This window comes from Neoarius graeffei, chromosome 12 (assembly GCF_027579695.1).
Source record: "Neoarius graeffei isolate fNeoGra1 chromosome 12, fNeoGra1.pri, whole genome shotgun sequence".
NCBI lineage: Eukaryota > Metazoa > Chordata > Actinopteri > Siluriformes > Ariidae > Neoarius > Neoarius graeffei.
Genome location: NC_083580.1, coordinates 8,004,540 through 8,032,118, shown reverse-complemented (window position 1 = coordinate 8,032,118; position 27,579 = coordinate 8,004,540). Strand labels below are relative to the sequence as shown.

General features: G+C 40.9%; 1 protein-coding gene across 5 annotated transcripts in view; it reads right to left on the bottom strand.

Annotated features, from left to right (window-relative positions):
• The window catches only part of rxraa (retinoid X receptor, alpha a), a 280,451-nt gene that overhangs the window by 21,409 nt on the left and 231,463 nt on the right, over positions 1-27,579 (bottom strand). For 3 of the 5 annotated variants that reach the window (XM_060935448.1, XM_060935449.1, XM_060935453.1), the window contains one exon: positions 19,671-19,855. In XM_060935448.1, the coding sequence (XP_060791431.1) occupies positions 19,671-19,855 (185 nt within the window). The remainder of the gene's footprint in view (positions 1-19,670; positions 19,856-27,579) is intronic. The other 2 variants (XM_060935450.1, XM_060935451.1) reach the window with 1 other exon arrangement.

The window sequence follows — 27,579 nt, the reverse complement described above, 5'->3', positions numbered from 1 at the left end:
CCGGGTTCGAGCCCCGTGGCCGGCGAGGGCCTTTCTGTGCGGAGTTTGCATGTTGTCCGCGTGGGTTTCCTCCAGGTGCTCCGGTTTCCTCCACAGTCCAAAGACATGCAGGTTAGGTTAACTGGTGGCTCTAAATTGAGCGTAGGTGTGAATGTGAGTGTGAATGGTTGTCTGTGTCTATGTGTCAGCCCTGTGATGACCTGGCGACTTGTCCGGGGTGTACCCCGCCTTTCGCCCGTAGTCAGCTGGGATAGGCTCCAGCTTGCCTGCGACCCTGTAGAACAGGATAAAGCGGCTAGAGATAATGAGATGATGTTATGCCTTAACTAAACTATAAATATTGGCACCCCTGTACACTCCTGGTTGTTATCGGTCTGTTGGGCCACAAACGAGTCAAATGATAAACCGTCATTGAAGATTCACTCTACGTGCAGGCCGAGATGCGGAAAAGGAGATACGGAGCTTTTTTTTTTTCTAAAGATGAAAACGATAGTATGAGACAGAGAAAGAGAGAATGAGAGAGTGAGAACGGAGGCGTGCAGAGAAGCATGAGCAGCGCGTATATGAAAGGATGTGAGCAAACAATGTGTGTCAAAAGCAGTTGCACTACAGACATGATTCGACAGGACATTTGGATCAATATCAGCACATTTTAAAAGCAGAAAAGTCTCAAGATAAATCAATCGCTCAAATATCCTGCCCTTATTTTCAACTCCCTTTTTATGTACAGATGGCGATAGACCTTGAATGAACCATAATTCAAAAAATACTGAGTGTCATATTTGATAAAACTTCAACTCTGTAACTTGTGCTCGCAGTATGATTAGAACAAGTGCAGGATTTCATTTCAATTACTGTAATGCATGAAAACAAACATCACTGTGAGTCATCTGTCAAAGAAATAGATGTACAATTTAAATATGAAAGATACAAAAACAACTGTGGTTTTGTTTACAGTTTGATAATCAGTATTACTGGGTGATTGGCTTTCATGCGTGGGTTGCTTTTAATGCTTGGTATAAAAAGACACAGATCACAATAGGGGTGAATATTATATAATTTGGGAAATGTACTAGATAATTAAAAAAAAAAGATTGCACAGAACCCATTAATAGAATGATTTATCCCTGTGGTTCAGGGAGGAAGTGGTGCTTGAAAGTTTGCGAACCCTTTAGAATTTTCTATATTTCTGCATAAATATGACCTAAAACATCATCCGATTTTCACACAAGTCACACAAGATAAAGAGAACCCAGTTAAACAAATGAGACAAAAATATTATACTTGGTCATTTATTTATTGAGGAAAATGATCCAATATTACATATCTGTGAGTGGCAAAAGTATGTGAACCTCTAGGATTAGCAGTTCATTTGAAGGTGAAATTAGAGTCAGGTTTTTTCAATGAATGGGATGACAATCAGGTGTGAGTGGGCACCCTGTTTTATTTAAAGAACAGGGATCTATCAAAGTCTGATCTTCACAACACGTTTGTGGAAGTGTATCATGGCACGAACAAAGGAGATTTCTGAGGACCTCAGAAAAAGCGTTGTTGATGCTCATCAGGCTGGAAAAGGTTACAAAACCATGTCTAAAGAGTTTGGACTCCACCAATCCACAGTCAGACAGATTGTGTACAAATGGAGGAAATTCAAGACCATTGTTACCCTCCCCAGGAGTGGTCGACCAACAAAGATCACTCCAAGAGCAAGGTGTGTAATAGTTGGTGAGGTCACAAAGGACCCCAGGGTAACTTCTAAGCAACTGAAGGCCTCAATCACATTGGCTAATGTTAATGTTCATGAGTCCACCATCAGGAGAACACTGAACAACAATGGTGTGCATGGCAGGGTTGCAAGGAGAAAGCCACTGCTCTTCAAAAAAAAAAACGTTGCTGCTCGTCTGCAGTTTGCTAAAGATCACGTGAACAAGCCAGAAGGCTATTGGAAAAATGTTTTGTGGACGGATGAGACCAAAATAGAACTTTTTGGTTTCAATGAGAAGCGTTATGTTTGGAGAAAGGAAAACACTGCATTCCAGCATAAGAACCTTATCCCATCTGTGAAACATGGTGGTGGTAGTATCATGGTTTGGGCCTGTTTTGCTGCATCTGGGCCAGGACAGCTTGCCATCATTGATGGAACAATGAATTCTGAATTATACCAGCGAATTCTAAAGGAAAATGTCAGGACATCTGTCCATGAACTGAATCTCAAGAGAAGGTGGGTCATGCAGCAAGACAACAACCCTAAGCACACAAGTCGTTCTACCAAAGAATGGTTAAAGAAGAATAAAGTTAATGTTTTGGAATGGCCAAGTCAAAGTCCTGACCTTAATCCAATCAAAATGACCTGAGGCGAGCAGTTCATGTGAGGAAACCCACCAACATCCCAGAGTTGAAGCTGTTCTGTACGGAGGAATGGGCTAAAATTCCTCCAAGCCGGTGTGCAGGACTGATCAACAGTTACCGCAAACGTTTAGTTGCAGTTATTGCTGCACAAGGGGGTCACACCAGATACTGAAAGCAAAGGTTCACATACTTTTGCCACTCACAGATATGTAATATTGGATCATTTCCCTCAGTAAATAAATGACCAAGTATAATATTTTTGTCTCATTTGTTTAACTGCGTTCTCTTTATCTACTTTTAGGACTTGTGTGAAAATCTGATGATGTTTTAGGTCATATTTATGCAGAAATATAGAAAATTCTAAAGGGTTCACAAACTTTCATGCACCACTGTATGAACAGGACAAGAAACTAACATGCTTCAAATTGACAAAATAAATACCAGTTCAACTTTTTTGCCCTCGCCGTGTTATGAGTCTGGTTCGGAGGGTTGCAATTCTACCATGCATTAAACTTTATTTTCAACTCCTTATTGAAATAAATAGGTGCAAATATTTCTGATGGCATGTAGTGCATATATCATAAGAGCACAAAAGGGCTTTTGTGGAATGGAAAAAACATTCTGAGGGTCTTGAACTTAAACAAATCACTTTCTTGCACACAAAAAACCCCGCATCTGTCCCACCACTTTCAACAAAACACCTAAAACTTTTATTTAGTCTTAGAACAATCCTGAGAATCAGTAGATGGATGTTCTGGGTCTCTTTCAGCAGTTGAGCCTGCAGACTGGCTGTAGGCCAAAGCTCATGCTGATACTTTCCTCCTTCTATGAGCTGTAATCTTCAAACACTCACTTGCTGTTTAAAAAAACATGCTCTGGAGGCTGCAGATCAAACATAAGATACCAAAGATACAAAACTGTTGGACATCGCTATTTCTTCACAAAAACCCCAGCGTGAAGAAAGATAGCAGAACATCAGATCATGGCTATGGACACCCATCCTCAAGTTTATACTTTTCCATGTATAAACAAACAGATAATTCATTCACAAAGCAGCGAGACAAATATGAATGGAGCAGAGGCAGAGAACCTCTATGAAGAATACAGCTCCCACAGTTCTAGTTAAACATGGCCATGCTTATGAATGATGCATGACTTCGTGAGCAGTGTTTACTCTGTCCTCTCGTCACATAGCAACACTAGTAGGCAGCAGTGGCGGCTGCTGGTTTTTAAAACGGGAAGCCCATTTTACGCATTCATCGTAAAACCTGTAGGCCGGATATCAAAGCATAGAAAGGTGTGCCCCATTAGCATAGTGAACTAGACAACCCCACCTAGTGGCAGAAAGTATTTTTGCTTGTACATTTCATGTTATAGTCTGGCTTGCCAGGCTAGTGCCTCATATCCTTAATCAAAAATCCAAAAATCACTGGTTATTCAACGAAGAGCCTTGAACATCATACCCTGATATGCAACACAGAGTCTTTAACACAACACCCAGCTGTGCAACACATCCTTGAACATCTTCTGCAACACAGTCTGGAAATCCATAACCAGGTAGGCTATGCAACACACAGAACCTTGAATATTATACCCAGGTATAACCTATAACACAGAGCCCACCATTCTCTTAACATTACTGAACAATATACACACTTCAGATTCATGAACATGAACACTATTTATACACAAATTCTGCCCTCCGCTCCTTTTCCAGAAAATGGTCTGTGACCCTGTCATACCAGCTGGTTGTGCTTTCCAGAGACTTCACCAATTTCTGTTAGCAGCTAGCACTGCAGATCCCAATAAGGCTCAAGCTAGCCTACAACCAGATTGAACTACAAATGAAATAAACGAGTGAATTCACGAATGATCAAACTGATAGAATGGATGAAAGTTAACGGAGCACAACGAGTAATATTTACATTTATTTACAGAGTAATGTACAGAGACATCAATGAGAAGAAACGTTTATATGAAAAGAAATTCGGACAGCACTTTGGCACACGACTGCACTTTCTCGACATCCGCTAGGGACTGACTGATCATGCTTCCGTGTTCCTCGCCGAAGTACCGCCCTCCTCATGTCTTTCAAACACTACCTCCAATAATCCTTTATCAGCCTGGCTTCTTGGCCCTCCCACTGTCTCGTTTAGTCCCAGAGAAGCCCGGCTTCCCTGGAAGTGACGATTTTGTTGATTTTAACCAATAACAACTAGCCGAAATTGGCTGTTCAGAGCCGTCTCGTAGACTGCAACGGATACCCGGCTGCCAGTCAGTGTTGCCAGATACTGCTGACGTTTCCATCCCAAAATATGTTCAAAACCCGCCAAAATGCACTTAAAACCACCCAATCTGGCAACACTGCTGCCAGTCCATAGAGCCCATTGAAATAAGAAAGGTCACAGCCTGGCAGTAAAGGTGATTCTCGTAGCGAACTGCAAGTTTGTCAGACATCACTCAAATAAGTTACAGGATAGTTATGAACATAAATACAATCTTGGGCATATATTATGTTATGCAAGTTATTGTTTTAATGAGAATTCAACATCGTAGACGGCGCAGTTTGGGGATAGAATTTTAGGTGAAGCTCGGCTTCCTTTGTTGTCTCTGAGAAATCGCCCCTGGTAGGCAGACAGGCATAGGTAAAGACATCACAGTGGCCTGAACAGCCAAACAATTCAACCTAATTAAGCAGTTTCAGCACATCATGGAACCACTAACAACTTTATATTGTCAAAATGACCATTAAAGCTGAAATATGTCGTCTTTAAAAATGTTTCTAGACTTTTAATATTTATGAGAGAAAGCTTAGAAAAACTGTCTTTTGCAATATAGTCATGATTTTTTTTTCCTATTCAGGCTTTAAAAAACAAAAAAACATGTTTTCTGGGCCAGAAATTGCATCTTTCCTTCTTAAAAGCAACACACAAGCGATACACAATTCCTACTAAGCAGAAAGGGAAGATGTGTGAGAGTGTTTTCTTTGCAATAGAAACAAATTTCCTTGTGAGCAGATGAGGGCTAAAAATTACATACTGCTCCTTTAAATGATTAATTTAGAAAACTCATCTCATTCTCATTATCTGTAGCCGCTTTATCCTGTTCTACAGGGTCGCAGGCAAGCTGGAGCCTATCCCAGCTGACTACAGGCGAGAGGCGGGGTACACCCTGGGCAAGTCGCCAGGTCATCACAGGGCTGACACATAGACACAGACAACCATTCACACTCACATTCACACCTACGGTCAATTTAGAGTCACCAGTTAACCTAACCTGCATGTCTTTGGACTGTGAGGGAAACCGGAGCACCCGGAGGAAACCCACGCGGACACGGGGAGAACATGCAAACTCCGCACAGAAAGGCCCTCGCCGGCCACGGGGCTCAAACCTGGACCTTCTTGCTGTGAGGCGACAGCGCTAACCACTACACCAGCTTGAATAACTATATAAATAAAATTTCTTAGTTTCAACATTTGATATGTTGTCTTTGTACTATTTTCAGTGAAATATAGGGTTTCCATGATATGCAAATCATCACATTCTGTTTTTATTTATTTTTTACATAGTGTCCCAACTTTTTTGGAATTGGGGTTGGAGATGCCAATTTGGTTTACACCTGCCTAAGCTTTATATATTCTGTTCATGTATCTTTTATGCAAAAATAATGTGCATAAAAGCGCATTGATATCTGAGCTCCGTATCAATGCGCTGCCGAAGCGTGCAGAAGGTGTTAGTACGCCTGTCATTATAGTGCGGACTTTCCATAGCATAGAAAATCGCTACGTTTCAATTTGTGTAACTGAACTTGTTTCATATCACTGGTCATATAAACCTATGTAAACAGGAAAAACGCGGAAGAGTTTGGTCGCATCTAACTACAGCCCCCAAAAATACCATTGGCCATACTGAGCCTAGCTACATTGCTAACAGGAGTGACAGCGCGTCTGACTGCGTCTGACTGACTGGGAGGTCGCGCAAAGCTCGGAGAGGTACGGAGCAGCTCGTCTCAATTCAGATAAGAGCATATTTCATTATGGAAGTACGGTGGACTGTTCCTTTAAAAACCACGGAGGATATGGAATGGATAGGCCTTTAATGTATTTAGTTAACCATAATTTTTTCAATTAAAAACACCTAATAGTACACATCTCTGTATGATCTGTGTGTGTGTGTGTTGTGTGGGGCGGGGGGTGTTGACAGGTGGTCCCTGAAATTTTTTTTTGGGACAAAGTGGTCCTTGGTCTGAAAAAGTTTGAGAAACACTGAGAACCTATTGAGCTCGGCCCAACCCCAGCGATTAGACGCATTTGGGGACGAAGCCTTGTGATTAATTAGTGCACGGGACAGTAGCTCCTAAAAGAGCATACAAATGCGATGCGGAAGAGACCAAACAAGTGACACTGCCTGTCAAGAGCATGGATACCACATGGGAACAGATATCCCAGCTCATCTAAAATAGCTCACGCTGTTATGGTTTGTTGTTTATCTTACATTTTCATATTTCACAAGCCATCATCCCTACGAGAGATAAACAAATCCGTTGCGTAAAGGAGCCAAATATGCCTCCATGCAGAAGCTCTATTTCTACTGAGTGTGTGTCTTCACCAACAAGACTGTGATGGAGTGCTTTCTAGTGTCAGCTACCCCAGAGGCAGTTCTCCTCCCTCTACATCTCCCCAATGTCACCCGCCACTGCTCATGCATTCTTGTACTCCAAAAATAAACCCCATTTACTCGCATAACCACTGCCTTCACATTCAGGACAATCCCAAGAGGAGCTCCCAGACTTTCTCTCTTTCTCACTAAGCACTGCTGTCTTCTCTGTATATCTTCTCTCCCCAAAAAAAACCCCTGCTGTTCCAGGCTGGACTTTTTTTGTGTGTATATTTGTGTGAAAGAAGGCAAAGGAATGTTGCTCTACAGTTCAGAACACACTGCATTCAACTTTGAGCCAGAGATCTTCTCGATCTTGGCTCATTGAGATTAGACACTGGGGGAAGCCATGGCCTAATGGTTAGAGAAGCAGCTTTGGGACCAAAAGGTTGCCGGTTCAATTACCTGGACCAGCTGAAGTGTCCTTGAGCAAGGCACCTAACCCCCAACATCTCCCCAGGCTGCTCTGGGTACGTCGTACGTCACTCTGGATAACAGCGTCTGCTAAATGCCTGTGATGATGATGTACGGTAGACACTGGCTCTTGGAGATCACCATGTTGTAGATGGAACTAGCAAGTTTTATCATGACAGCTACCGATGTCTGAGGGTGAACTCTCAACCCAGCTGTCCTCAAACAGAGACCTTGCCTTGTCTGTTTGTAAGGAATAAAACACCTTGGGGTTGGTGGTGCTGTTATAGGAAAATAATCAGTGGAAGGCTGGTCTGATGTGAAGCAGAATTAAAGTTTATTATTTTCCTAAACAGGGGCGGCACGGTGGTGTAGTGGTTAGCGCTGTCGCCTCACAGCAAGAAGGTCCGGGTTCGAGCCCCGTGGCCGGCGAGGGCCTTTCTGTGCGGAGTTTGCATGTTCTCCCCGTGTCCGCGTGGGTTTCCTCCGGGTGCTCCGGTTTCCCCCACAGTCCAAAGACATGCAGGTTAGGTTAACTGGTGACTCTAAATTGAGCGTAGGTGTGAATGTGAGTGTGAATGGTTGTCTGTGTCTATGTGTCAGCCCTGTGATGACCTGGCGACTTGTCCAGGGTGTACCCCGCCTTTCACCCGTAGTCAGCTGGGATAGGCTCCAGCTTGCCTGCGACCCTGTAGAAGGATAAAGCGGCTAGAGATAATGAGATGAGATGAGATTTTCCTAAACAGCACATCACAAAATGGTTTATTCCATGTAAAACACAGCAATTTGCCAATAATTAAAATGTTTACTACAAGGCATACTTTGAAGTTTTGATCATTTTTAGTTACATTTAATGTCGTAGAATGTCTGAGAGATATATTAGTTCTCTTACAGCTATAAACAGTTGTTCCCGAAACAGCACCTCTTTTTTTTCCTGAAGTCAAAAAGTGCAGCTTTTCATGTTACTGAGAAACCGGAAAATACAAAATCCTCTCTCCTGAAGACTTTCCCTTGGCAGGAAACTTACAGGAACAAATTTAGCTCTGACGGCTACAAAGCTGATACTGAAGACTCATTCCAAAAATGGTAAGTAAACATGTCCTGACAGAAGACTTCACCGTATCAGAGAATATCCATCCATCCATCCATCCATCCATTATCTACACCACTTATCTATCAGGGTCATGGGGGAAGCTGGATCCAAGCCCAGCTGACTTCGGGTGAGAGGCAGGGTACACCCTGGGCAGGTTGCCAATCTATCTATCATAAGATTTTTTTTTAATAACATAATTTTTCAATGGCATGTCCAACATACTAGTTGTTAATATAGAAATAGTAACAGAAATAATAAGTTACTGTCGAAACAATAACATACTTGAAGTCAAAGTCCTTCCCATGTCAGGACCTGGTCTTCCCAGGCAGTCTCCCGTCCCAGTACTAATCAGGCCCTTAAGGCGCATTGGGCGACGCTGATCTCCATTTCTATGGACCCTTTTCACGTGACGTCACGACAAACGCGGCCGCCATTTTGGACATGTACTACCAGTAGTCTACCACAGCCAACAACGAGGAACGACGGCGAAGCATCGAAAGGAATATAGCCATCAAAGAAAGTTTTTACTTTCAGCAAGACTTCCATCATGCCATTATATTGTTGTGCACCTGGATGTAGTAACCATCAACACACAAGGCAAGATTTATCATTTTATCGGATCCCGACAGATGCTGACCGACGGAAAAGATGGATGGTCTCTAAAATATTGGCAAAATGATGTTTATTGGCATAGCAATCGTGTGTAACGGGAAGCATTTGCATATCCGAAGTGTTGTGTTTACATCAAAGATAAAATAAACCGATATGACAACGACTGCTGCTGCCAGGTTGGGGACACAAACTAGTAGAAAGGAAGTGTGCCAACAGTGCCAACAGACTTCCTTTGTGGTCGATTCTGCTTTAAGGTAAGATGCATTTAATTATTCGTCTGCTGTGGGTTTGGAATTGGTAGCCTGACCGATTCGTTCATGTTTGTGGTGCCATTTGTTTGTTGACGCGTGTTGAAATGGAAGATTGGTTGTTGACATGATTTCCAGTGATGCTTTGGTGCTGCTGTGGATCAGATGTGTTGAGTAGCCTGACTGTTTTTTTTTTTCCTTGCGTGCGGTATCATTGTTGACGCGAGGTTGTTTTTTGAACATGCCAATGCGGACACGATTTCCCCTGATGAGTTATGACTTCAGACGCGATGCGTGTGTGGAGTCCGCGTGATATGTGCATAAGATAGGCTTCTCATATGTTTGGAGATCCACGCTCTGAGACAAGCGCAAGCACCCCCCCAGGGAAAAAAAGGGACCCCCCCGAAAATATCGGCATAGTTCGAACACTGGGTTGGAGAAAGTAATGGCAAATAGTGAGTGCACAAACCATAGAAGGTAAACTGTACACAGCGCCAGGGCAGTGTGATGGTATGTCTACTTTTAGATTGTGTTAGCTTATCAACGAACACACTCGTCACTCGACGAGTTTCACGTCTTTACGACGGATACTTAAATGTGTGTTAGGTATTATTGTTGCAGTCTAAGCAGTCATTGTAGCAGCTAGATGAGCGAGAACCGAAAGGGTCTGTGCCATAAACCGTTATTTCTTCATGTCCAAAATGGCGGTCGCATTTACGAAGATCACGTGAGTGAAAAGGGTCTATAGCCCTCAGTCTCTCGCCTACTATACAGCTAAGGTTACAGTGTGTGTGTGGGTTTCTCTGGTAACCACAAGAAGTTGATTCCTCATTCGCATCTGTATTGCAGCGTGCCTTGCCAGATGGCAGTAGGTACCATTTTTATGATGGTCTTTGGTACGACCCGACCGCAACCAGAACTCGCGATCTCCCGATCGAGAGGCGGACACGCTAACCACGAGGCCAGCTCGTGTCTATCTGAAGAAGTGTATTAACATAAACCTGTGATTTAACTATTATCAAAATTGCCGTCATAGAAAACTAATCAACACCTTCTAACCAATCAGCATTAACGATTCAGCAAAACTGTGGTATAACTCTGTTTTGTCATTACCTCACCAAGGTGGTTATGTTTTCGGTTGGTTTTTTTTTTTGTCTGACTCTAAGCAGGATTGTACAAAATCTACTGACCCGATTTCCATGAAACTTGGTGGAAGGGTGTAGCACGGGCCAAGGAAGAACCAGTGACATTCTGGAGCGGATCCGAGTCACGGGGCTGATCCATGGATTTATTTTCACTTTTGCTAACATTGCAAGATATGGTGTTTGCCATACAGCTTACAATCCAGCAGAGGTTGAACCATCAGGTCCAAACATATCATTTCAAATGTTCTATTTAATTTCTGTCATAATTTCATTATAATTATTCTCCTCTAATTCTAATCTGGCCTCAATTTCTATCAAATTTGCTTCAGAAATGAAAGGGTTACTGTCCTGAAAACATTAAAATCGATTTATCCAATGAGATATTTTGTTTGTTGCCTCTAGGCTGAGGAGAGTTTAGAGCTGCTCACTCATTGGTTAGGACTTCATTGCTGGGACAGAAGGCCATGGCAGTGTGTGTTTATATAGGAAGTGATGGATGAATTAACCAATCAGATTTTAAATTATAGTGGGAGGGACCAAAAATGTATTGCCCTTGGCCTTCTCGAAGCCCAACGTGAGCTTAACTGCGAGTCGGGGTCGTCAGCACAGCAGTGAAGTCACCTTCCAGCCGGTATAGCGTTCATCAGTAGTGTTAGCGAATGCTAATAAAGCAGTCAAGTCAGTGCTATCTATCGAGAGCAAGCAGCACAGGCTAACGACCGAGAAACTAAAGCTGTGTTCACATATATACCGGTACGAAAGTGGTATAACTGTATCGATACAAAGTATACCGGTACAGTTTAGTGCATCTGTCCACACTAGCGAGAAACGTTTGCGGTTTTCTTTCACGGTAGTTGAAATGCGTGTGCGCGAAATGTTTCCGTGGTTACCGAGTAACTTCCTTCCGAGAATATGGCGGATGAAACAACGTGTATGTGCTTTTTGTTGTCAATGTACAGTCTGTATTTCTGGTGTTCATTTATTTCAGTCGAATTGTATAAAACGCGCGAGGCAGTTGAGAAAGAAACAAATAAAACGAATCTCCGTTCTTCACTATTTATTCAGCGAAGACATCGATTGAGGTGTGTGACTTTGCGCATGCGCATTATATTTGTATCGATACAGAACCGCTTCATCTGTCCACACTACAGCGAAGCGCTACAGTACCGATACTGTACCGGTACGAAACCCATACATTTGTGAGTTTCGTACCGATACAGTTATACCGCTACAGTACCGGTATAGTTGCTAGTGTGAACAGGTATTGCGGTACAAAAGTAGTATCGTATCGGTACAAAATCCCTAGTGTGGACAGGGTATTAGAGTTCTGTCTCCAGACTCTTCTTCCACGCTGCACGCTAGGGTTGGGCGGTATTACGGTAAGAAGGTATTCCGAGGTATCCAAAAGTACCAACGGTATCGGTCTCATTACCGTCATTTTAAAAAAATATATAATATCTAAATAAATATGGAGTACATGAGGTCATAATATAAAATAATAAATTGAAGATCATCCCGAATAACTGTGTGATCGTATTTTCACTAATTCTATCAATTTCCTAAAGAAGTTCTCATCGCGTGCAGGGTTGTTTATGTCGTTACCATGGCAACCCTGCGTGACATTTGGAGTCTGACAGAAAGCTTCGCAAGAGACTGAGACCGGGGGTGTCATGGCTCAGATGGCTAAGGCACCGTACCATAAATCCGGGGACCCGGGTTCGATTCCGACCCGAGGTTATTTCCCAATCCTGTCTCTCTCTCCCCCGCTCATTTCCTGTCTCTCTATACTGTCCTATCTAAAAAAAAAAAGAGACTGAGACCGTGGTTGAAAGATGGCAAGTCAAGATAACGAGTTAGTGGCAAAAAAAAGTACAACATCGGCAGTGTGGCAGTATTTTGGTTTCAAACCAAACGAAAAATCTAATATGTCCCCTAAGGCACACCATAGCCTGGGGTACTCCACTTCCACGAGATCTCTCCAATGAGTTGTGTTTTGAGTAGGTTACATGAGTAACAACAAGGTAAAATAATATAACGTATGACATTTGGGATGTGGGTAATAAACGTTTGAAATGTCATCTACTGAAAAAACGGAAGAAAACATCGTAGCGTAAACTGTTAGGTTTCTGGTGGGAATTAGCAATGCGCTTGCTATCTTTGTTGGGTGTGTTAAACCGTATGGATTTAAGTGGAATAATTGTAAGGAGTTATGTGATCAAGACAACGTTTTAAGCAAGGTAAGGCCATTTGATTATTAATTTCCCCGCCATGGCATGACGTGGGCCCATATGATTTTGCCTTGTGCAGCTATCACGCATTTGAATTAGGTTCGCCTCATTTGCGCTGAAGAATATGGTTTATCGCGCAGTCTAAACGGACTTGGGTGTTGGTTGATTCTTTTTCTTTTTTTTATTTCCCATGCTTGAAAGGGTATGATCCTGCTCATCGTGTACTTTTTTTTGATGGAGTAGGTGAAATAGTGCTGCAAATGGCGTTTCAACGCAGACATGTGTAAACAACAGTTGAATGCTATTTTCAAGATGAAGGAAGAGTTGCGTGATGCTTTGAAATATCTCTTAATCCATTCATCAATGCACAAAATTCGCTTTGCTGCTTAATCCATACCACAATGCACACAATTCGCTATGCTGCTTTTAAATAGTACATTTGAGGCATAGGCGCACGTTACACAGTAGGCCGAAACAAAATATTATTTTTTTCTCGGTAATACCGTATACCCCGGGAAAACACAGAGACAGTTTAAAGGTATCAAAATTTGGATACCGCCCAACCCTACTGCACGCTTGCTACAGTATTTTTCACTCAGACTTAAGTATTCATTTCCTGATGTAATTTACTTAGTTACTTTTAAAATCAGCATCGACAACTACACACAGCGGAGCGACCTGGCACCCTGCCACTAATCCCTTGCAAAATCCTTTGCCCTGTTGCTTTTTTGGTGTGTCTGGCTAAGTTTTGGCTGAGCTCAAGTCCCAGCTCTAATAGTAACGGTTCACCAATGCAATCCAGTAGATGGCAGTAAAGTTCAATAGTGAAAAAAACATAGCCAATGTAGAAATAAGATGACTTCATAGCAGTAATCCTCTGGGATACACATGTAGGCCCATAATTTGAATAATTTTTGATATATATCCAGACATGGATATAACATGGCTGCGGTTGTAGATTTACATATCATAGAAGAGTCAACTATTGTTCTTGGCAGAGGGCTGCACTCTCCAAGTGGAAATATATGACCACCTTAATACATTATTCCTTATGAAGCCACATGTGTCCAGTCTCTGCCTCTTTTAACATCACAGGGCAGCTATTTTTCAAAATCGATTAAATGAGGAACAAATCAAACAGAAGCAATGCTAAGCAGCTTCCTGTGGAGCTCATGTAACTCAAAAGGCAGTGCAGATATCCAATATTACTAGATCTGCCCAAATCAAGGAACATCTAAGAGAAACAATAAAACACAGTGACAGGCTTTAATGCCAGAACAGCATTCAGAGCTGTGATTTACACTGCGGTTACTTGAGAACACTTTTCAAGTTTCTTGGAAGCATGGCATGCCGATCAGCAGGATAAACTCAATTCCTCAGACAGAAAAAATAAAAGAGGCCATAACCAGACTCCGTAGATTGAGCTAAGCGAGTGGGAGTAATGGATGGGAAGACAAGATATTTCAAATATCCTTATACACTTTCCCACCATATCTGAATGCTTTTTTTCAGGCGTGTGGCGCCTTGAAGAACCGCGTACTGGACACTAACGTGTCTGGTCTGCTCACCATGCCCATTTGTCATCTGTGGGATAAAGATAGTTTAGCTCAGAGCCTCTTAAAACCTTGTGATTCACAACCACAACTAATCCATGCTTGCAACCGTGTCTCCACTTTAATATCTTACAAAACACTGTAATGCTATTATTCCGTCCACATCCTCTTTTTATTCGCTCAGAATTTATTATCTTTATAACATAGCAACCATGCGTTTTTTTTTTTTGTTCTTTGCTTTTCGATCGACATGTTTATTTTTGTCTCGACGTTTTGTCTGCGTTTTATTTTACCTGGGCCATTTCTAAAGCATCCGTGGGTGCGACAAATAAGAGCTCTGTGAATAAGAAAAGTAAAACAATACGTACAGACAAAAGATTCAGACTACAATAAACTGAAACCAGAAATGAAGACAAAACGAAGCTGAATTGCAAAGTCATTACATAAAGTCTTCTGAAGACCGTAAAATTTTAGCCTATTGTGAAGAAGCTGATGGACGTGGCAGGATGACGTAATGGAATTAGACAACACAAAAAGGTACAGATTTATCCTCATTAATCCAGAAATCCAGAATCTGAACTATATGAATCTGGAAATTAGAAACGCCTCCGACCCATAGAGACTCCTCCCATATATTTCGTGACCACAACAAGGACAGTATTACACTTTGATAATTTCCCTTGGAAAGGTTTTAAATCACAAACACATACATTAAAAAGTTTAGTAGCAATAACAGGACATTTTTTAAAGTAGTTGTCATCGTGTTGTGTAATGTAGCAAATTAAAGAGTGTGAAGAGCTAAATTGAAAACTTGTTTAATTTTGTAAATATGTCCAAAAAAAAAAAACCAAGCTATGAACATTTGAAAATCCAGTGTTTTATAAAATTTCCATTTCTGCCCGTTGCCCTGGTCACGACCCAGCATTTTCCATTGGTTTAATTTTCCATTCGTGAGAAAAAAACCTCAATCAGAAATTAACGGACCAAAAAAGCCAAAAATAAAGAGATTTAGCATTTTGAATATCAGGGTAAGAATTACACATACAGTGGTGCTTGAAAGTTTGTGAACCCTTTAGAATTTTCTATATTTCTGCATAAATATGACCGAAAACATCATCAGATTTTCACACAAGTCCTAAAAGTAGATAAAGAGAACCCAGTTAAACAAATGAGACAAAAATATTATACTTGGCCATTTATTTATTGAGGAAAATGATCCAATATTACAAAAGTATATGAACCTTTGCTTTCAGTATCTGGTGTGACCCCCTTGTGCAGCAATAACTGCAGCTAAACGTTTGCGGTAACTGTTGATCAGTCCTGCACAGGAATTTTAGCCCGTTCCTCCGTACAGAACAGCTTCAACTCTGGGGTGTTGGTGGGTTTCCTCACATGAACTGCTCGCTTCAGGTTCTTCCACAACATTTCGATTGGATTAAGGTCAGGACTTTGACTTGGCCATTCCAAAACATTAACTTTATTCTTCTTTAACCATTCTTTGGTAGAACAACTTGTGTGCTTAGGGTCGTTGTCTTGCTGCATGACCCACCTTCTCTTGAGATTCAGTTCATGGACAGATGGCCTGACATTTTCCTTTAGAATTTGCTGGTATAATTCAGAATTCATTGTTTCCATCAATGAGGGCAAGCCGTCCTGGCCCAGACGCAGCAAAACAGGCCCAAACCATGATACTACCACCACCATGTTTCACAGATAGGATAAAGTTCTTATGCTGGAATGCAGTGTTTTCCTTTCTCCAAACATAACACTTCTCATTGAAACCAAAAAGTTCTATTTTGGTCTCATCCATCCACAAAACATTTTTCCAATAGCATTCTGGCTTGTTCACATGATCTTTAGCAAACTGCAGACGAGCAGCAACGTTCTTTTTGGAGAGCAGTGGCTTTCTCCTTGCAACCCTGTCATGCACACCATTGTTGTTCAGTGTTCTCCTGATGGTGGACTCATGAACATTAACATTAGCCAATGTGAGAGAGGCCTTCAGTTGCTTAGAAGTTACCCTGGGGTCCTTTGTGACCTCGCCGATTATTACACGCCTTGCTCTTGGAGTGATCTTTGTTGGTCGACCACTCCTGGGGAGGGTAACAATGGTCTTGAATTTCCTCCATTTGTACACAATCTGTCTGACTGTGGATTGATGGAGTCCAAACTCTTTAGAGATGGTTTTGTAACCTTTTCCAGCCTGATGAGCATCAACAACGCTTTTTCTGAGGTCCTCAGAAATCTCTTTTGTTTGTGCCATGATACACCTCCACAAGCATGTGTTGTGAAGATCAGACTTTGATAGATCCCTGTTCTTTAAATAAAACGAGGTGCCCACTCACACCTGATTGTCATCCCATTCATTGAAAACACCTGACTCTAATTTCACCTTCAAATTAACTGCTAATCCTAGAGGTTCACATACTTTTGCCACTCACAGATATGTAATATTGGATCATTTTCCTCAGTAAATAAATGACCAAGTATAATAATTTTGTCTCATTTGTTTAACCGGGTTCTCTTTATCTACTTTTAGGACTTGTGTGAAAATCTGATGTTTTAGGTCATATTTATGCAGAAATCTAGAAAATTCTAAAGGGTTCACAAACTTTCAAGCACCACTGTAAAGGCTTCTTTATCTGTATGTGTTTAAACATAAAAGCCAGAACTTATCGGGTATGTTCACTTTAAATTGTGGACACCAAGCATGACTAATGACGGCGGTACTCGAATGCGCTGTGTACAAGAGGGTCAAACTTTTGTTCATTCTCTTCAAAACAGTATTACTGATATTTATACACCTTCTCATTTTTTCCTCCATGAAAAAAAAATTAGGAAAATCATTGATTTTTTCGAAAGGATAGAAAATTTTCCTAAGTGATCTGATCTTTCGCGGGTTCAGCTGCTTTTATTGGAAAAATCAAGTCAACATGAGATATACGACCACTAGGTGGGAATCATGAGTTTCAAGCTGACTGAACCAACAGTGAGCGAGCTGGAAGCAACAACCATAGACATATAAACATAGACGCCGCCTTCTGCGTAGAATCATACGTCATCCTCGCCGCCATATTGGATGTGGCAAAGTGAAGATTCTTCAACCGTCTCTGGTATAGCGTCTAGACAGTAGCCGAGAATAAAGATGCCTCATTCATGTGCTGCGTTTAACTGTACCAACAGGTTTACCGTCCAAACGAGATCACATGGGATTACCTTTCACAGGTGAGACTGGAAAAATACTTTTCATTGTATTTGGTCATTATGACGTAATTTTACGAACAGATTTTTCTGACTTTGTGGCTAATATGAAGTCTCGCGCATAATAGCCACTCGGTGAAACCTGTCTCCAAACAACGAAGTATTTCCTTCGTAACTACGCTGATTGTTGTTAGTTGCTTAGCTAACTTTTCACATACTATGTAGGTTTCCCAAAAATAAAGACATGAAAAATCAGTGGGAGACAGCTGTGCGACGGGAAGGGTTTTCTGCTACTCCGTCATCCATGCTCTGCAGTGAACACTTCAGAACGGAGGATTTTGACAGAACAGGTCAGACAGTCAGGATCAGAGAGGGAGCTGTTCCTTCAGTCTGCAGTTTCCCAGCTCATCTCCACCGGGTAGGTGTAGAGTTATAAGCAGTGAGAATTAGATAATACAGTGCCACGCTATGATGAACGTTTTTGAACGTATGATGAATGTTTTTAACCTTTCTGAATGTGAAGGAATCAGTGATGTATTTTGTTTTGGTATGACGTTAGAACCAGCCGAACTCAGTTTGGCGGTCATTCAGAATATTGACGGGTATTTCGCACACTATTTATAACCATCACATTAAAAGTAGTGCTGTCAAAAATGTCGCGTTATTAACGTGTTAACGTGACTCAATTTTAACGGCGATAATTTTTTTATCGCGAGATTAACGCTCTGTGACATGATGTAGGTTTTTCATAAGCTTTTGAAACTGCCAGGAACTTGGAACAGAGACTTTGGTTAGAAAAACGATAGCAGCTAGACTGTAATGCCACGCCCCGCACAGCCAGAGTCCTCTGCCCTCCCCCAAAGAACCAGCGCGGGCAGGGCGTGCTAGTAGAGATGGGATATATGGCTCTTTGATGGGATCCGCATCTTTGTGATCCGTTCTTTGAAAAGAGCCGTTCAAAAGACTGGCTCATTTGGCTCTTTTTAAATATTTATTCAGTTTTAAGAAGACAGCGTCTAAAGAAGCCAGATTCCTCTGAACTGTAAACTCAATGCTATCCCAGAAATCCTTCCTGTAATATGCAAATTTGGCCGCCTCTGATTGGACAGCGCGACGCATCAACAGGCAGAAAGTGTAAAAGTACAAAATGTGTTAAGTGAGCTGAAACAGTAAAGATCAGATTCAATGCAATATTTATCAACGAACAACTTAAACTTAATATAATAGTGTACTTTATATTATAATCAAGCATGTCAAGCCTACCGTCACTGTGTAACCTGTCTCTCTGATTAGAGTTGTAGACTAACTCAACCAGTAGATCACTTCACTCATGGTTCTCTTGCTAGCCTCGGGACAAAGAGCCACGGTGCTCGGCTTAGGTTTCACTTTGCAGTGGCTGTGTCAAGACGTGTTATGCTTTGCAATAAAAAAAAACATTGGTACAAAGCAAGCCCATTCACTTTATGCTGATAAGAGAATTACAATGGTTTTTCATGTGACAAAAATGTGCGATTAAATTGCGATTAATCGCGAGTTAACTATGACAGTCGCGACATTAATCGCGATTAAATATTTTAATTGCTTGACAGCACTAATTAAAAGTTATATATGTTGTTGTGATGCCTGTTTGTTTCCCAAATATATATGTGTGTGTCTTAATGGGTGAATAAAAGGCATCGAGTTAAATATTATTGTAGAAAGGGGCTTTATGAAGTTCAGTCCATTTACTTGCATTGGTTTACGGGGAAGATTTGCCACATCCAATATGGCGGACACTCTGACGTATCCCAGCAACGGGCCACCAGCTCAATGCGGCGTCTATGTTTATATGTCTATGGCAACAACAACAACAAAACACACGGACCGGTGACGAATATCACTAAAAAACCCAAGATGGCGGCACCCATGAGTTTGGTGTATTGCACTACACAATGCTAAAAAATGCTTAAAGTAAAAGTAAAATGAACAATATATTCCGTAAATATGTTATTCATTCTTGAATCGACACTAGTTTTATGTAAGCACTTTTAAATGTCTTTAAAGGCCAAACGAAAACATGCTGTTCTCCCATAAAAATGTATAGGAGGTTCATCAGTACAGCGGCGCGCTGTCAAAGGCTGTTAAGAGAAGCTTGTACTGTATTTGGGGCGTCGCTATAAAAGCTGCTTACTCACCGAATTGGACGGCATGCCCAGGTTGGTCTCGATGTACGTCTCGGTTTTGGGCTCGACAGCGAGTTCGGCTTCTAGGATCTTCTCCACGGGCATGTCCTCATTGGCGCTGCTGCTTGACTCCACCTCATTCTCATTTCGATCCTTGGCTCGTTGGCGTTCCTCCTGAACGGCTGTATGCAAAAAAACTGGGTCCACTCAGTATTGCTGTCAACATTCGGACACAAAAAATACAAAAGCAATCCTTTCCAGGATTAAAAGTTCTGTGGAGCCTTGTGACGACGGCAGGACAGATTTATTTTAGTAACACGACCAAATATTAGACACTTTATGAGGTAACTAAGAAGAACATCCCAACAGGCAGAGAGTCAAAACTTGATTTTATGATACAAACCCTAGCACGAGACGACTCCATGCTAACAGCACAAATGCTAAACAGCTCGTTCCACCCTGTACATTTTTTTTTTTTACCAACCAGAGATCCTGAGCAACTCACGTGAAGCAAAAGTAATCACCAACAGAAGGAAATGTGCCTTTCTTTCACGTCCTGCTGCATTCCCTGATCAAAAAGAAGTATACTTAAGTAAAGTATATTTCCTTAAGTATACCTTTGTGTCCCAAGTATACTGATATCAATGTACTTACAGTATACTTGTAACTAAACTAATCTAATACTCCTTGTGACTAAATTGGCCCACTTTTAGTTTATAAAAAGTATACTTTAAGTCGAAGAGAAGTAAACTCTGAGTATACAACTAGTATTTTTTATGTTGTACTGCAAGTATACCACAAGTAAACTTATATACTAATAGTTTACTAGTTCTATACTTGTAGTCCACTCTTTAGTTTACAAAAGCATACTTCATAGTATACTGGAAATATACCATTAGTTACTGGTTATATACAGTGGCATGCAAAAGTTTGGGCACCCTTACTGAAAATGTCTGTTACTGTGAATAGTTACAGTAAGTGAGCAGAAGATGAACTGATCACCAAAAGGCATAAAGGTAAAGACGACACATTTCTTTTCAGCGTTTTCTGCAAGATTTGTGTATTATTTTTGTTTTGTACAACTGGAGAGTGAAAAAAGAAAAGGAACGCCATGCGAAAGTTTGGGCACCCCAATACATTTGAGTTCTCAGGTAACTTTTCCCAAGGCTCCAGACCTTAATTAGCTTATTGAGCTGTGGCTTGTTCAAATTCTGCGTTAGGAAAGGTCAGATGATGCAGATTTCAAAGCTGTATAAATTCTCTGACTCCTCAAACTTATCCCTAAAATCAACAGCCATGGGCTCCTCGAAGCAACTCCCTCGCATTCTGAATAATAAAATAATTGATGCTCACAAAGCAGGAGAAGGCTACAAGAACGTAGCAAAGTGTTTTCAGGTAGCTGTTTCCTCAGATCGTAATGTTATTAAGAAATGACAGTTAACAGAAACAGTGGAGATCAAGGTGAGGTCTGGAAGATGAAGAAAACTTTCTGAAAGAACTGCTCGTTGGATTGATGGAAAGGCAAATAAAAACCCCTGTTTGACTGCAAAAGACCTTCAGAAAGATTTAGCAGACCCTGGAGTGGTGGTGCACTGTTCTACTATGCAGCGACACCTGAACAAATATGACCTTCATGGAAGAGTCATCAGAAGAAAACCGTTCCTGCGTCCTAGCCACAAAATTCAGCGTCTGAAGTTTGCAAATGAACATCTAAATAAGCCTGATGCATTTTGGAAACAAGTCCTGTAGACTGATGAAATCAAAATAGAACTTCTTGGCCACAATGTGCAAAGGTATGTTTGGAGAAAAAAGGGTGCCAAATTCCAGGAAAAGAACACCTCTCCAACTCTGAAGCATGGGTGTGGATCGATCATGCTTTGGGGTTGTGTTGCAGCCAGTGGCACAGGGCACATTTCACTGGTCGAGGGAAGCATGGATTCGAATAAATACCAGCAAATTCTGGATGCAAACACCAGACCATCTGTAAAAAAGTTGAAGTTAAAAAGAGGACGGGTCCTACAATAAGACGATGATCCAAAACACACCTCAAAATCTACAATGGAATACCTCAAGAGGCACAAGCTGAAGGTTTTGCCCGGGTCCTCACAGTCCCCTGACCTAAACATCATTGAAAATCTGTGGATAGATCTCAAAAGAGCAGTGCATGCAAGACAGCCCAAGAAACTTGTAGAACTGGAAGCCTTTTGCAAGGACGAATGTGTGAAAACCCCCCAGGTAAGAGCTCAAAGATTATTAGCCGACTACAAAAAGTGTTTTCAAGCTGTGATACTTGCCAAAGGGGGTGTTACTAGGTGCTAACCATGCAGGGTGCCCAAACTTTTGCTTCGGGCCCTTTTCCTTTTTTGTCATTTGGAAAATGCAAAAGATGAAAATAAAAAATTGTTTTTACTTAAAATATAAAGGGAATGAGTCATCTTTAACGTTATGCCTTTTGAAGATCATTTCATCTTCAACTTGCTTAACTGTTCACAGTAGCAGCAATTTTGACCAGGGGTGCCCAAACTTTTGCATACCACTGTACATCTCGTCCACATTTTAGTTTTGAAGTATACCGCAATTACCCTTCTAGGTATACTATTAGTTTTCTAGCCCTATTTTGCTGATAAAATTTGACTTGTTTTTTGATGAAATTGTAAAAATTCAGATGCATTTTGGTGATGGCGTATAATGACAGCCAATATGATTCAAGTCTGTCACAATGTTCTCACCTTTGTTTTCAAATAAAATAAGAGAAACGTTTCTCTGTCTCTTTGTGGGTTAATAGCACTATGTACTAGGGTGCATCAGTTGCCCCCTAAAAATGAAAAGTTCCCCCGATCATGATGCATTTTTGTTTTTATGTTCCTTTTGGTAAGAAAACACACTGGGTGAAATATTTTGACAAAATTCAAAAGTTTAATGGTGGCACCAGGAGCTCAAAGTTATGGAAAAAGCTGCTATTTTATGACTTTTATGACAAAATTTCGATCACTTTTCATGAAACATTATGGCACCTTATAGAGTATACCAAATATCTTAGATACACATTTTTAGTACATATTCTAAATATTATCAAGCACAGTTTGAGTTTTAGCTGTTCATCGAATCATTGTTCAACTACTTTTAAACAATACAAATGTATTATGAATCACATTAATGCTTCTCAATCCCTTGCAAAGGTTCTTAACATGATCTCTGGGTCACAAGAAATCAATAAATGGAGTCCAACATTGTGATTCAAACCTTACGCGAAAACATAAGCGTTTTTTTTTGGCAAAAAATGAACCTCATGGTGCCACCATTAGACTTTTGAATATGGTCAAAAAATTTTACAGGATGTCTTTATTGGTGAAAAGGAACACCCAAACAAAAATGCATCAGATTTTATGAAAGTGAGGGCAACTGGTGCACCCTACTATGTACATAAAAGATAAGTTTAAGTTCCAACACTGTTTACTCTTAAGCTATTCCACTCCAGAGCTGACTACAAACTTATGGTACATGTAGGTTTAAAAGATGGGATTTAAAACATGCTGCCGTATATCACAAAGAAGCCGATATGTGTGAAAAATAAGTATTTTATAGGCTGCTATCAGAAGGATAAGCACAACTACAGGGCAAGTACACTTACACATAAGGCACATATATTTTAATACTTTATTACACTTTGGTTAACCATATCTTGAACAAAAGTTTAAGTATAAGCTTAATATACTTAGACTTTTCCATATACTTTACAGCAGGGTTTTTCAAAGTGTGGGAGAGTCAGCCCCGCCTCGGAGAGCAAATAAACAACAGCGCCCCCCCCCCTTACAATTTTTGTTGTTGCTATACTTAATGTTCCATTCGTATTTTTTTTAAAAATGGTTGTTGTACACATTATTTTTTTCTTTTTCACATTTTAAACATCTGTGCTTTTTAAAACATCTTGTTTTACACATTTTAAACATCCCATAGCATCGTTAGCTAGCATCTCTTGGCAGACAACACACTGTGGCAGTGGAGCATCTTCAGATCCAGTCCATGAAAATCCAAACTTTAAATAATCGTGGTCATACTTCCTTCTTTTTCCAGTCCCCCAGGATTCCGCGGGCCTTTTTTGTGATTGTTGTGGGCTAAAATGTCTGATGTTGCGGGGGGTTTTCCAAAAAAATTGCGATGAAAGTTGCGGTGTTTTTTAGGTTTTTGTTGCGATTACATTGCGGGAGGAAGTGAAAGTTGCGAGAAATTGTTACGATTTTCTCTTTTTGTGATTAAAATTGAGTGATATGTTAAATATTAAGTTATTACTGAAAAACTATTGATTAAAAAACAAAGAGAAATGGTCCTATAAACAACTTTACCAATATAAAAGATTACCAGGACTACAAAAATGCAGAAAAATAGGCTTTACTTATCCAAATGCACCTGTTGGTTCAAAAGTTAAAGTGCAGAGAACCTCACAGCACAACATGACGTTACCTTAAAATATAATATAAATGCCTCAGCTTTTATGTAAGAAAAAAAAACCTATTAATACTAGTACTGTGTGCAGGCAGTCTCTCCTGAAGACTAAATTAAACAATAATTATAAGCTAATAAAATAAATGGCTCAGGCTTCATAGAAGAAAAAAAACAATTTGAACAGAATCTCACAGTATGATGCTGAAGCTGCCTAAACAATGGAAAATAAAATACCATTTTGGCAAAAATGTTGGCATCCATTAACTTCTTGTATTAAGTAAAAAAAAAAATAAAGTGCACACAGTCCTTCACTGTAAACATAACACACTTTCAGTGTTGCCAGATACTGCTGATGTTTTCCAGTCCAAAATATGTTCAAAACCCGCCAAAATGCACTTGAAATCGTCCAATCTGGCAACACAATGCGCATGCTGCTTCTCTTGAACACACGGAAGTAAGGTGGAAGGTAGTTTGTCGACGTCACCTCAAGACGACGCCAACGATTGGTCAAATTTGCGGGAAAGTTGCGGTGATTGGATATAATTGCAACACCGCCCTGAATTCGCGGGGATTGATTGAATTTGCATTGAAGTTGCAAATCGCAACATCGCGAAATCCTGGAGGGTCTGGTTTTTTGCTTGGCCCAGACTTTGTCTCCTCACTCACTGTAGCTTTAGGTACTAAAAACCGATCCATTTTGTCTCTCACGTTGCGCCCCCCCTGAAGAACTCTGGCGCCCCCCAGGGGGGGCGCGCCCCACACTTTGAAAAGCCCTGCTTTACAGTATAAGCCAAGTATACTTATGTATAACTTTATTACGTATATCTCTGATAAGTAAATAAAAAGTAAACTGAAAGCTCTTATTTTTAGTTTAAAATACTAGAAGCACACTTGAATAAACTTCTTTTTTGTTAGGGTTGTTTTCACGTTTTCAGATGTTTCTCGTATTGCCGCTGAAAGTGGTCGAATACCGTAAAAGCTAAACTGTAGATGTTAGCACATCTGCCTGAACAATAACTCCAATAGATCACAGACCCCCTGATTTTCTTCACCAAGGTGGAAGAATATTAAGTAGTACGTCATGACCTAGTATTTCAGACCCTAGCCTTCGATTCACACTTTCATCGACGTGCCTATGAACAGAATGACTGACAGGATAAGGCATAGTGGAGTGTTTTGTTTGCGACGCGACCACAGTGTTTAGTTTAATGGTTCACGAGCTCGAGCAGACCAACAGAAAGTGGTTAGAGTGCTGAGCAGACACTCCTTGTAACTATGGCCAAGGCACAACTAACCGCACTTCAGGCCTCAAACAGTTCCGGGAACTTCTTTCTCTCTTTTTGTTTCCGCACGTGTCGTATTCTGTTCATCCAAAAACCTTCTCCTGATATGGCTCCCATTCTGCACATATGTGGAAACCCACACATGCCACACACATTCAAGATTTTCTTTCATCCCGTGCTATTTCCTTGCCGCTGATTCACAGTAGTGGCTTGGAGAAGGGGCCCTCGGGGCAGGAGGAAGAAGGGGGCCCCACTTTACAGAAACTGCTGTCTGCTTCTGGAGGTCAGCCCAAGGGTAGAATACTTCTTGTGGAGTCAGTGAGAGGTGAGGCAGCCTGAAATCACGTTAGCTTTATTTCCTTCGGAGAAGGAGGAGAGCATAAATACATTTAATCCTGTTTTCCTGCAGTTTCACTCAGCCCTTTTTGGGTTGGCGCGGTCCTGCTCTTCCCCTGCCTCGGGCTACAGGGGGGAGAGCTCATGGGCTGTTCGAGCAAACCAAACAGGAGAAGGGGTGCATTCGGGTCAAAGAAGGCCCACTGTGCGTATGCATTTCTAATGTACACTGCTGCAGTATACTTGAGGTCTACTGAGTAAGATCTAATGCAAAGTAGGTTCGAGAAGCTCACTGACAAGGACTCAAGCTTCCAGCTACCCGTGCAATCGATATATATATATATATATATATATATATATATATATATATATATATATATATATATATATATATACAGTGGTGCTTGAAAGTTTGTGAACCCTTTAGGATTTTCTACATTTCTGCATAAATATGACCTAAAACATCATCAGATTTTCACACAAGTCCTAAAAGTGGATAAAAAGAACCCAGTTAAACAAATGAGACAAAAATATTATACTTGGTCATTTATTTATTGAGGAAAATGATCCAATATTACATATCTGTGAGTAGCAAAAGTATGTGAACCGTTGCTTTCAGTATCTGGTGTGACCCCCTTGTGCAACAATAACTGCAACTAAACGTTTGTGGTAACTGTTGATCAGTCCTGCACACCGGCTTGGAGGAATTTTAGCCCATTCCTCCGTACACAACAGCTTCAATTCTGGGATGAATCCTCACATGAACTGCTCGCTTCAGGTCCTTCCACAACATTTCGATTGGATTAAGGTCAGGACTTTGACTTGGCCATTCCAAAACATTAACTTTATTCTTCTTTAACCATTCTTTGGTAGAACGACTTGTGTGCTTAGGGTCGTTGTCTTGCTGCATGACCCACCTTCTCTTGAGATTCAGTTCATGGACAGATGTCCTGACATTTTCCTTTAGAATTCGCTGGTATAATTCAGAATTCATTGTTCCATCAATGATGGCAAGCCGTCCTGGCCCAGATGCGGCAAAACAGGCCCAAACCATGATACTACCACCACCACGTTTCACAGATGGGATGAGGTTCTTATGCTGCAATGCAGTGTTTTCCTTTCTCTAAACATAACGCTTCTCATTGAAACCAAAAAGTTCTATTTTGGTCTCATCCGTCCACAAAACATTTTTCCAATAGCCTTCTGGTTTGTCCACATGATCTTTAGTAAACTGCAGATGAGCAGCAATGTTCTTTTTGGAGAGCAGTGGCTTTCTCCTTGTAACCCTGTCATGCACACCATTGTTGTTCAGTGTTCTCCTGATGGTGGACTTATGAACATTAACATTAGCCAATGTGAGAGAGGCCTTCAGTTGCTTAGAAGTTACCCTGGGGTCCTTTGTGACCTTGCCGATAATTACACGCCTTGCTCTTGGAGCGATCTTTGTTGGTCGACCAATCCTGGGGAGGGTAACAATGGTCTTGAATTTCTTCCATTTGTACACATTCTGTCTGACTGTGGATTGGTGGAGTCCAAACTCTTTAGAGATGTTTTTGTAACCTTTGCCAGCCTGATGAGCATCAACAAGGCTTTTTCTGAGGTCCTCAGAAATCTCCTTTGTTCATGCCACGATACACTTCCACAAACATGTGTTGTGAAGATCAGACTTTGATAGATCCCTGTTCTTTAAATAAAACAGGGTGCCCACTCACACCTGATTGTCATCCCACTGATTGAAAACACCTGACTCTAATTTCACCTTCAAATTAACTGCTAATCCCAGAGGTTCACATACTTTTGCCACTCACAGATATGTAATATTGGATCATTTTCCTCAATAAATAAATGACCAAGTGTAA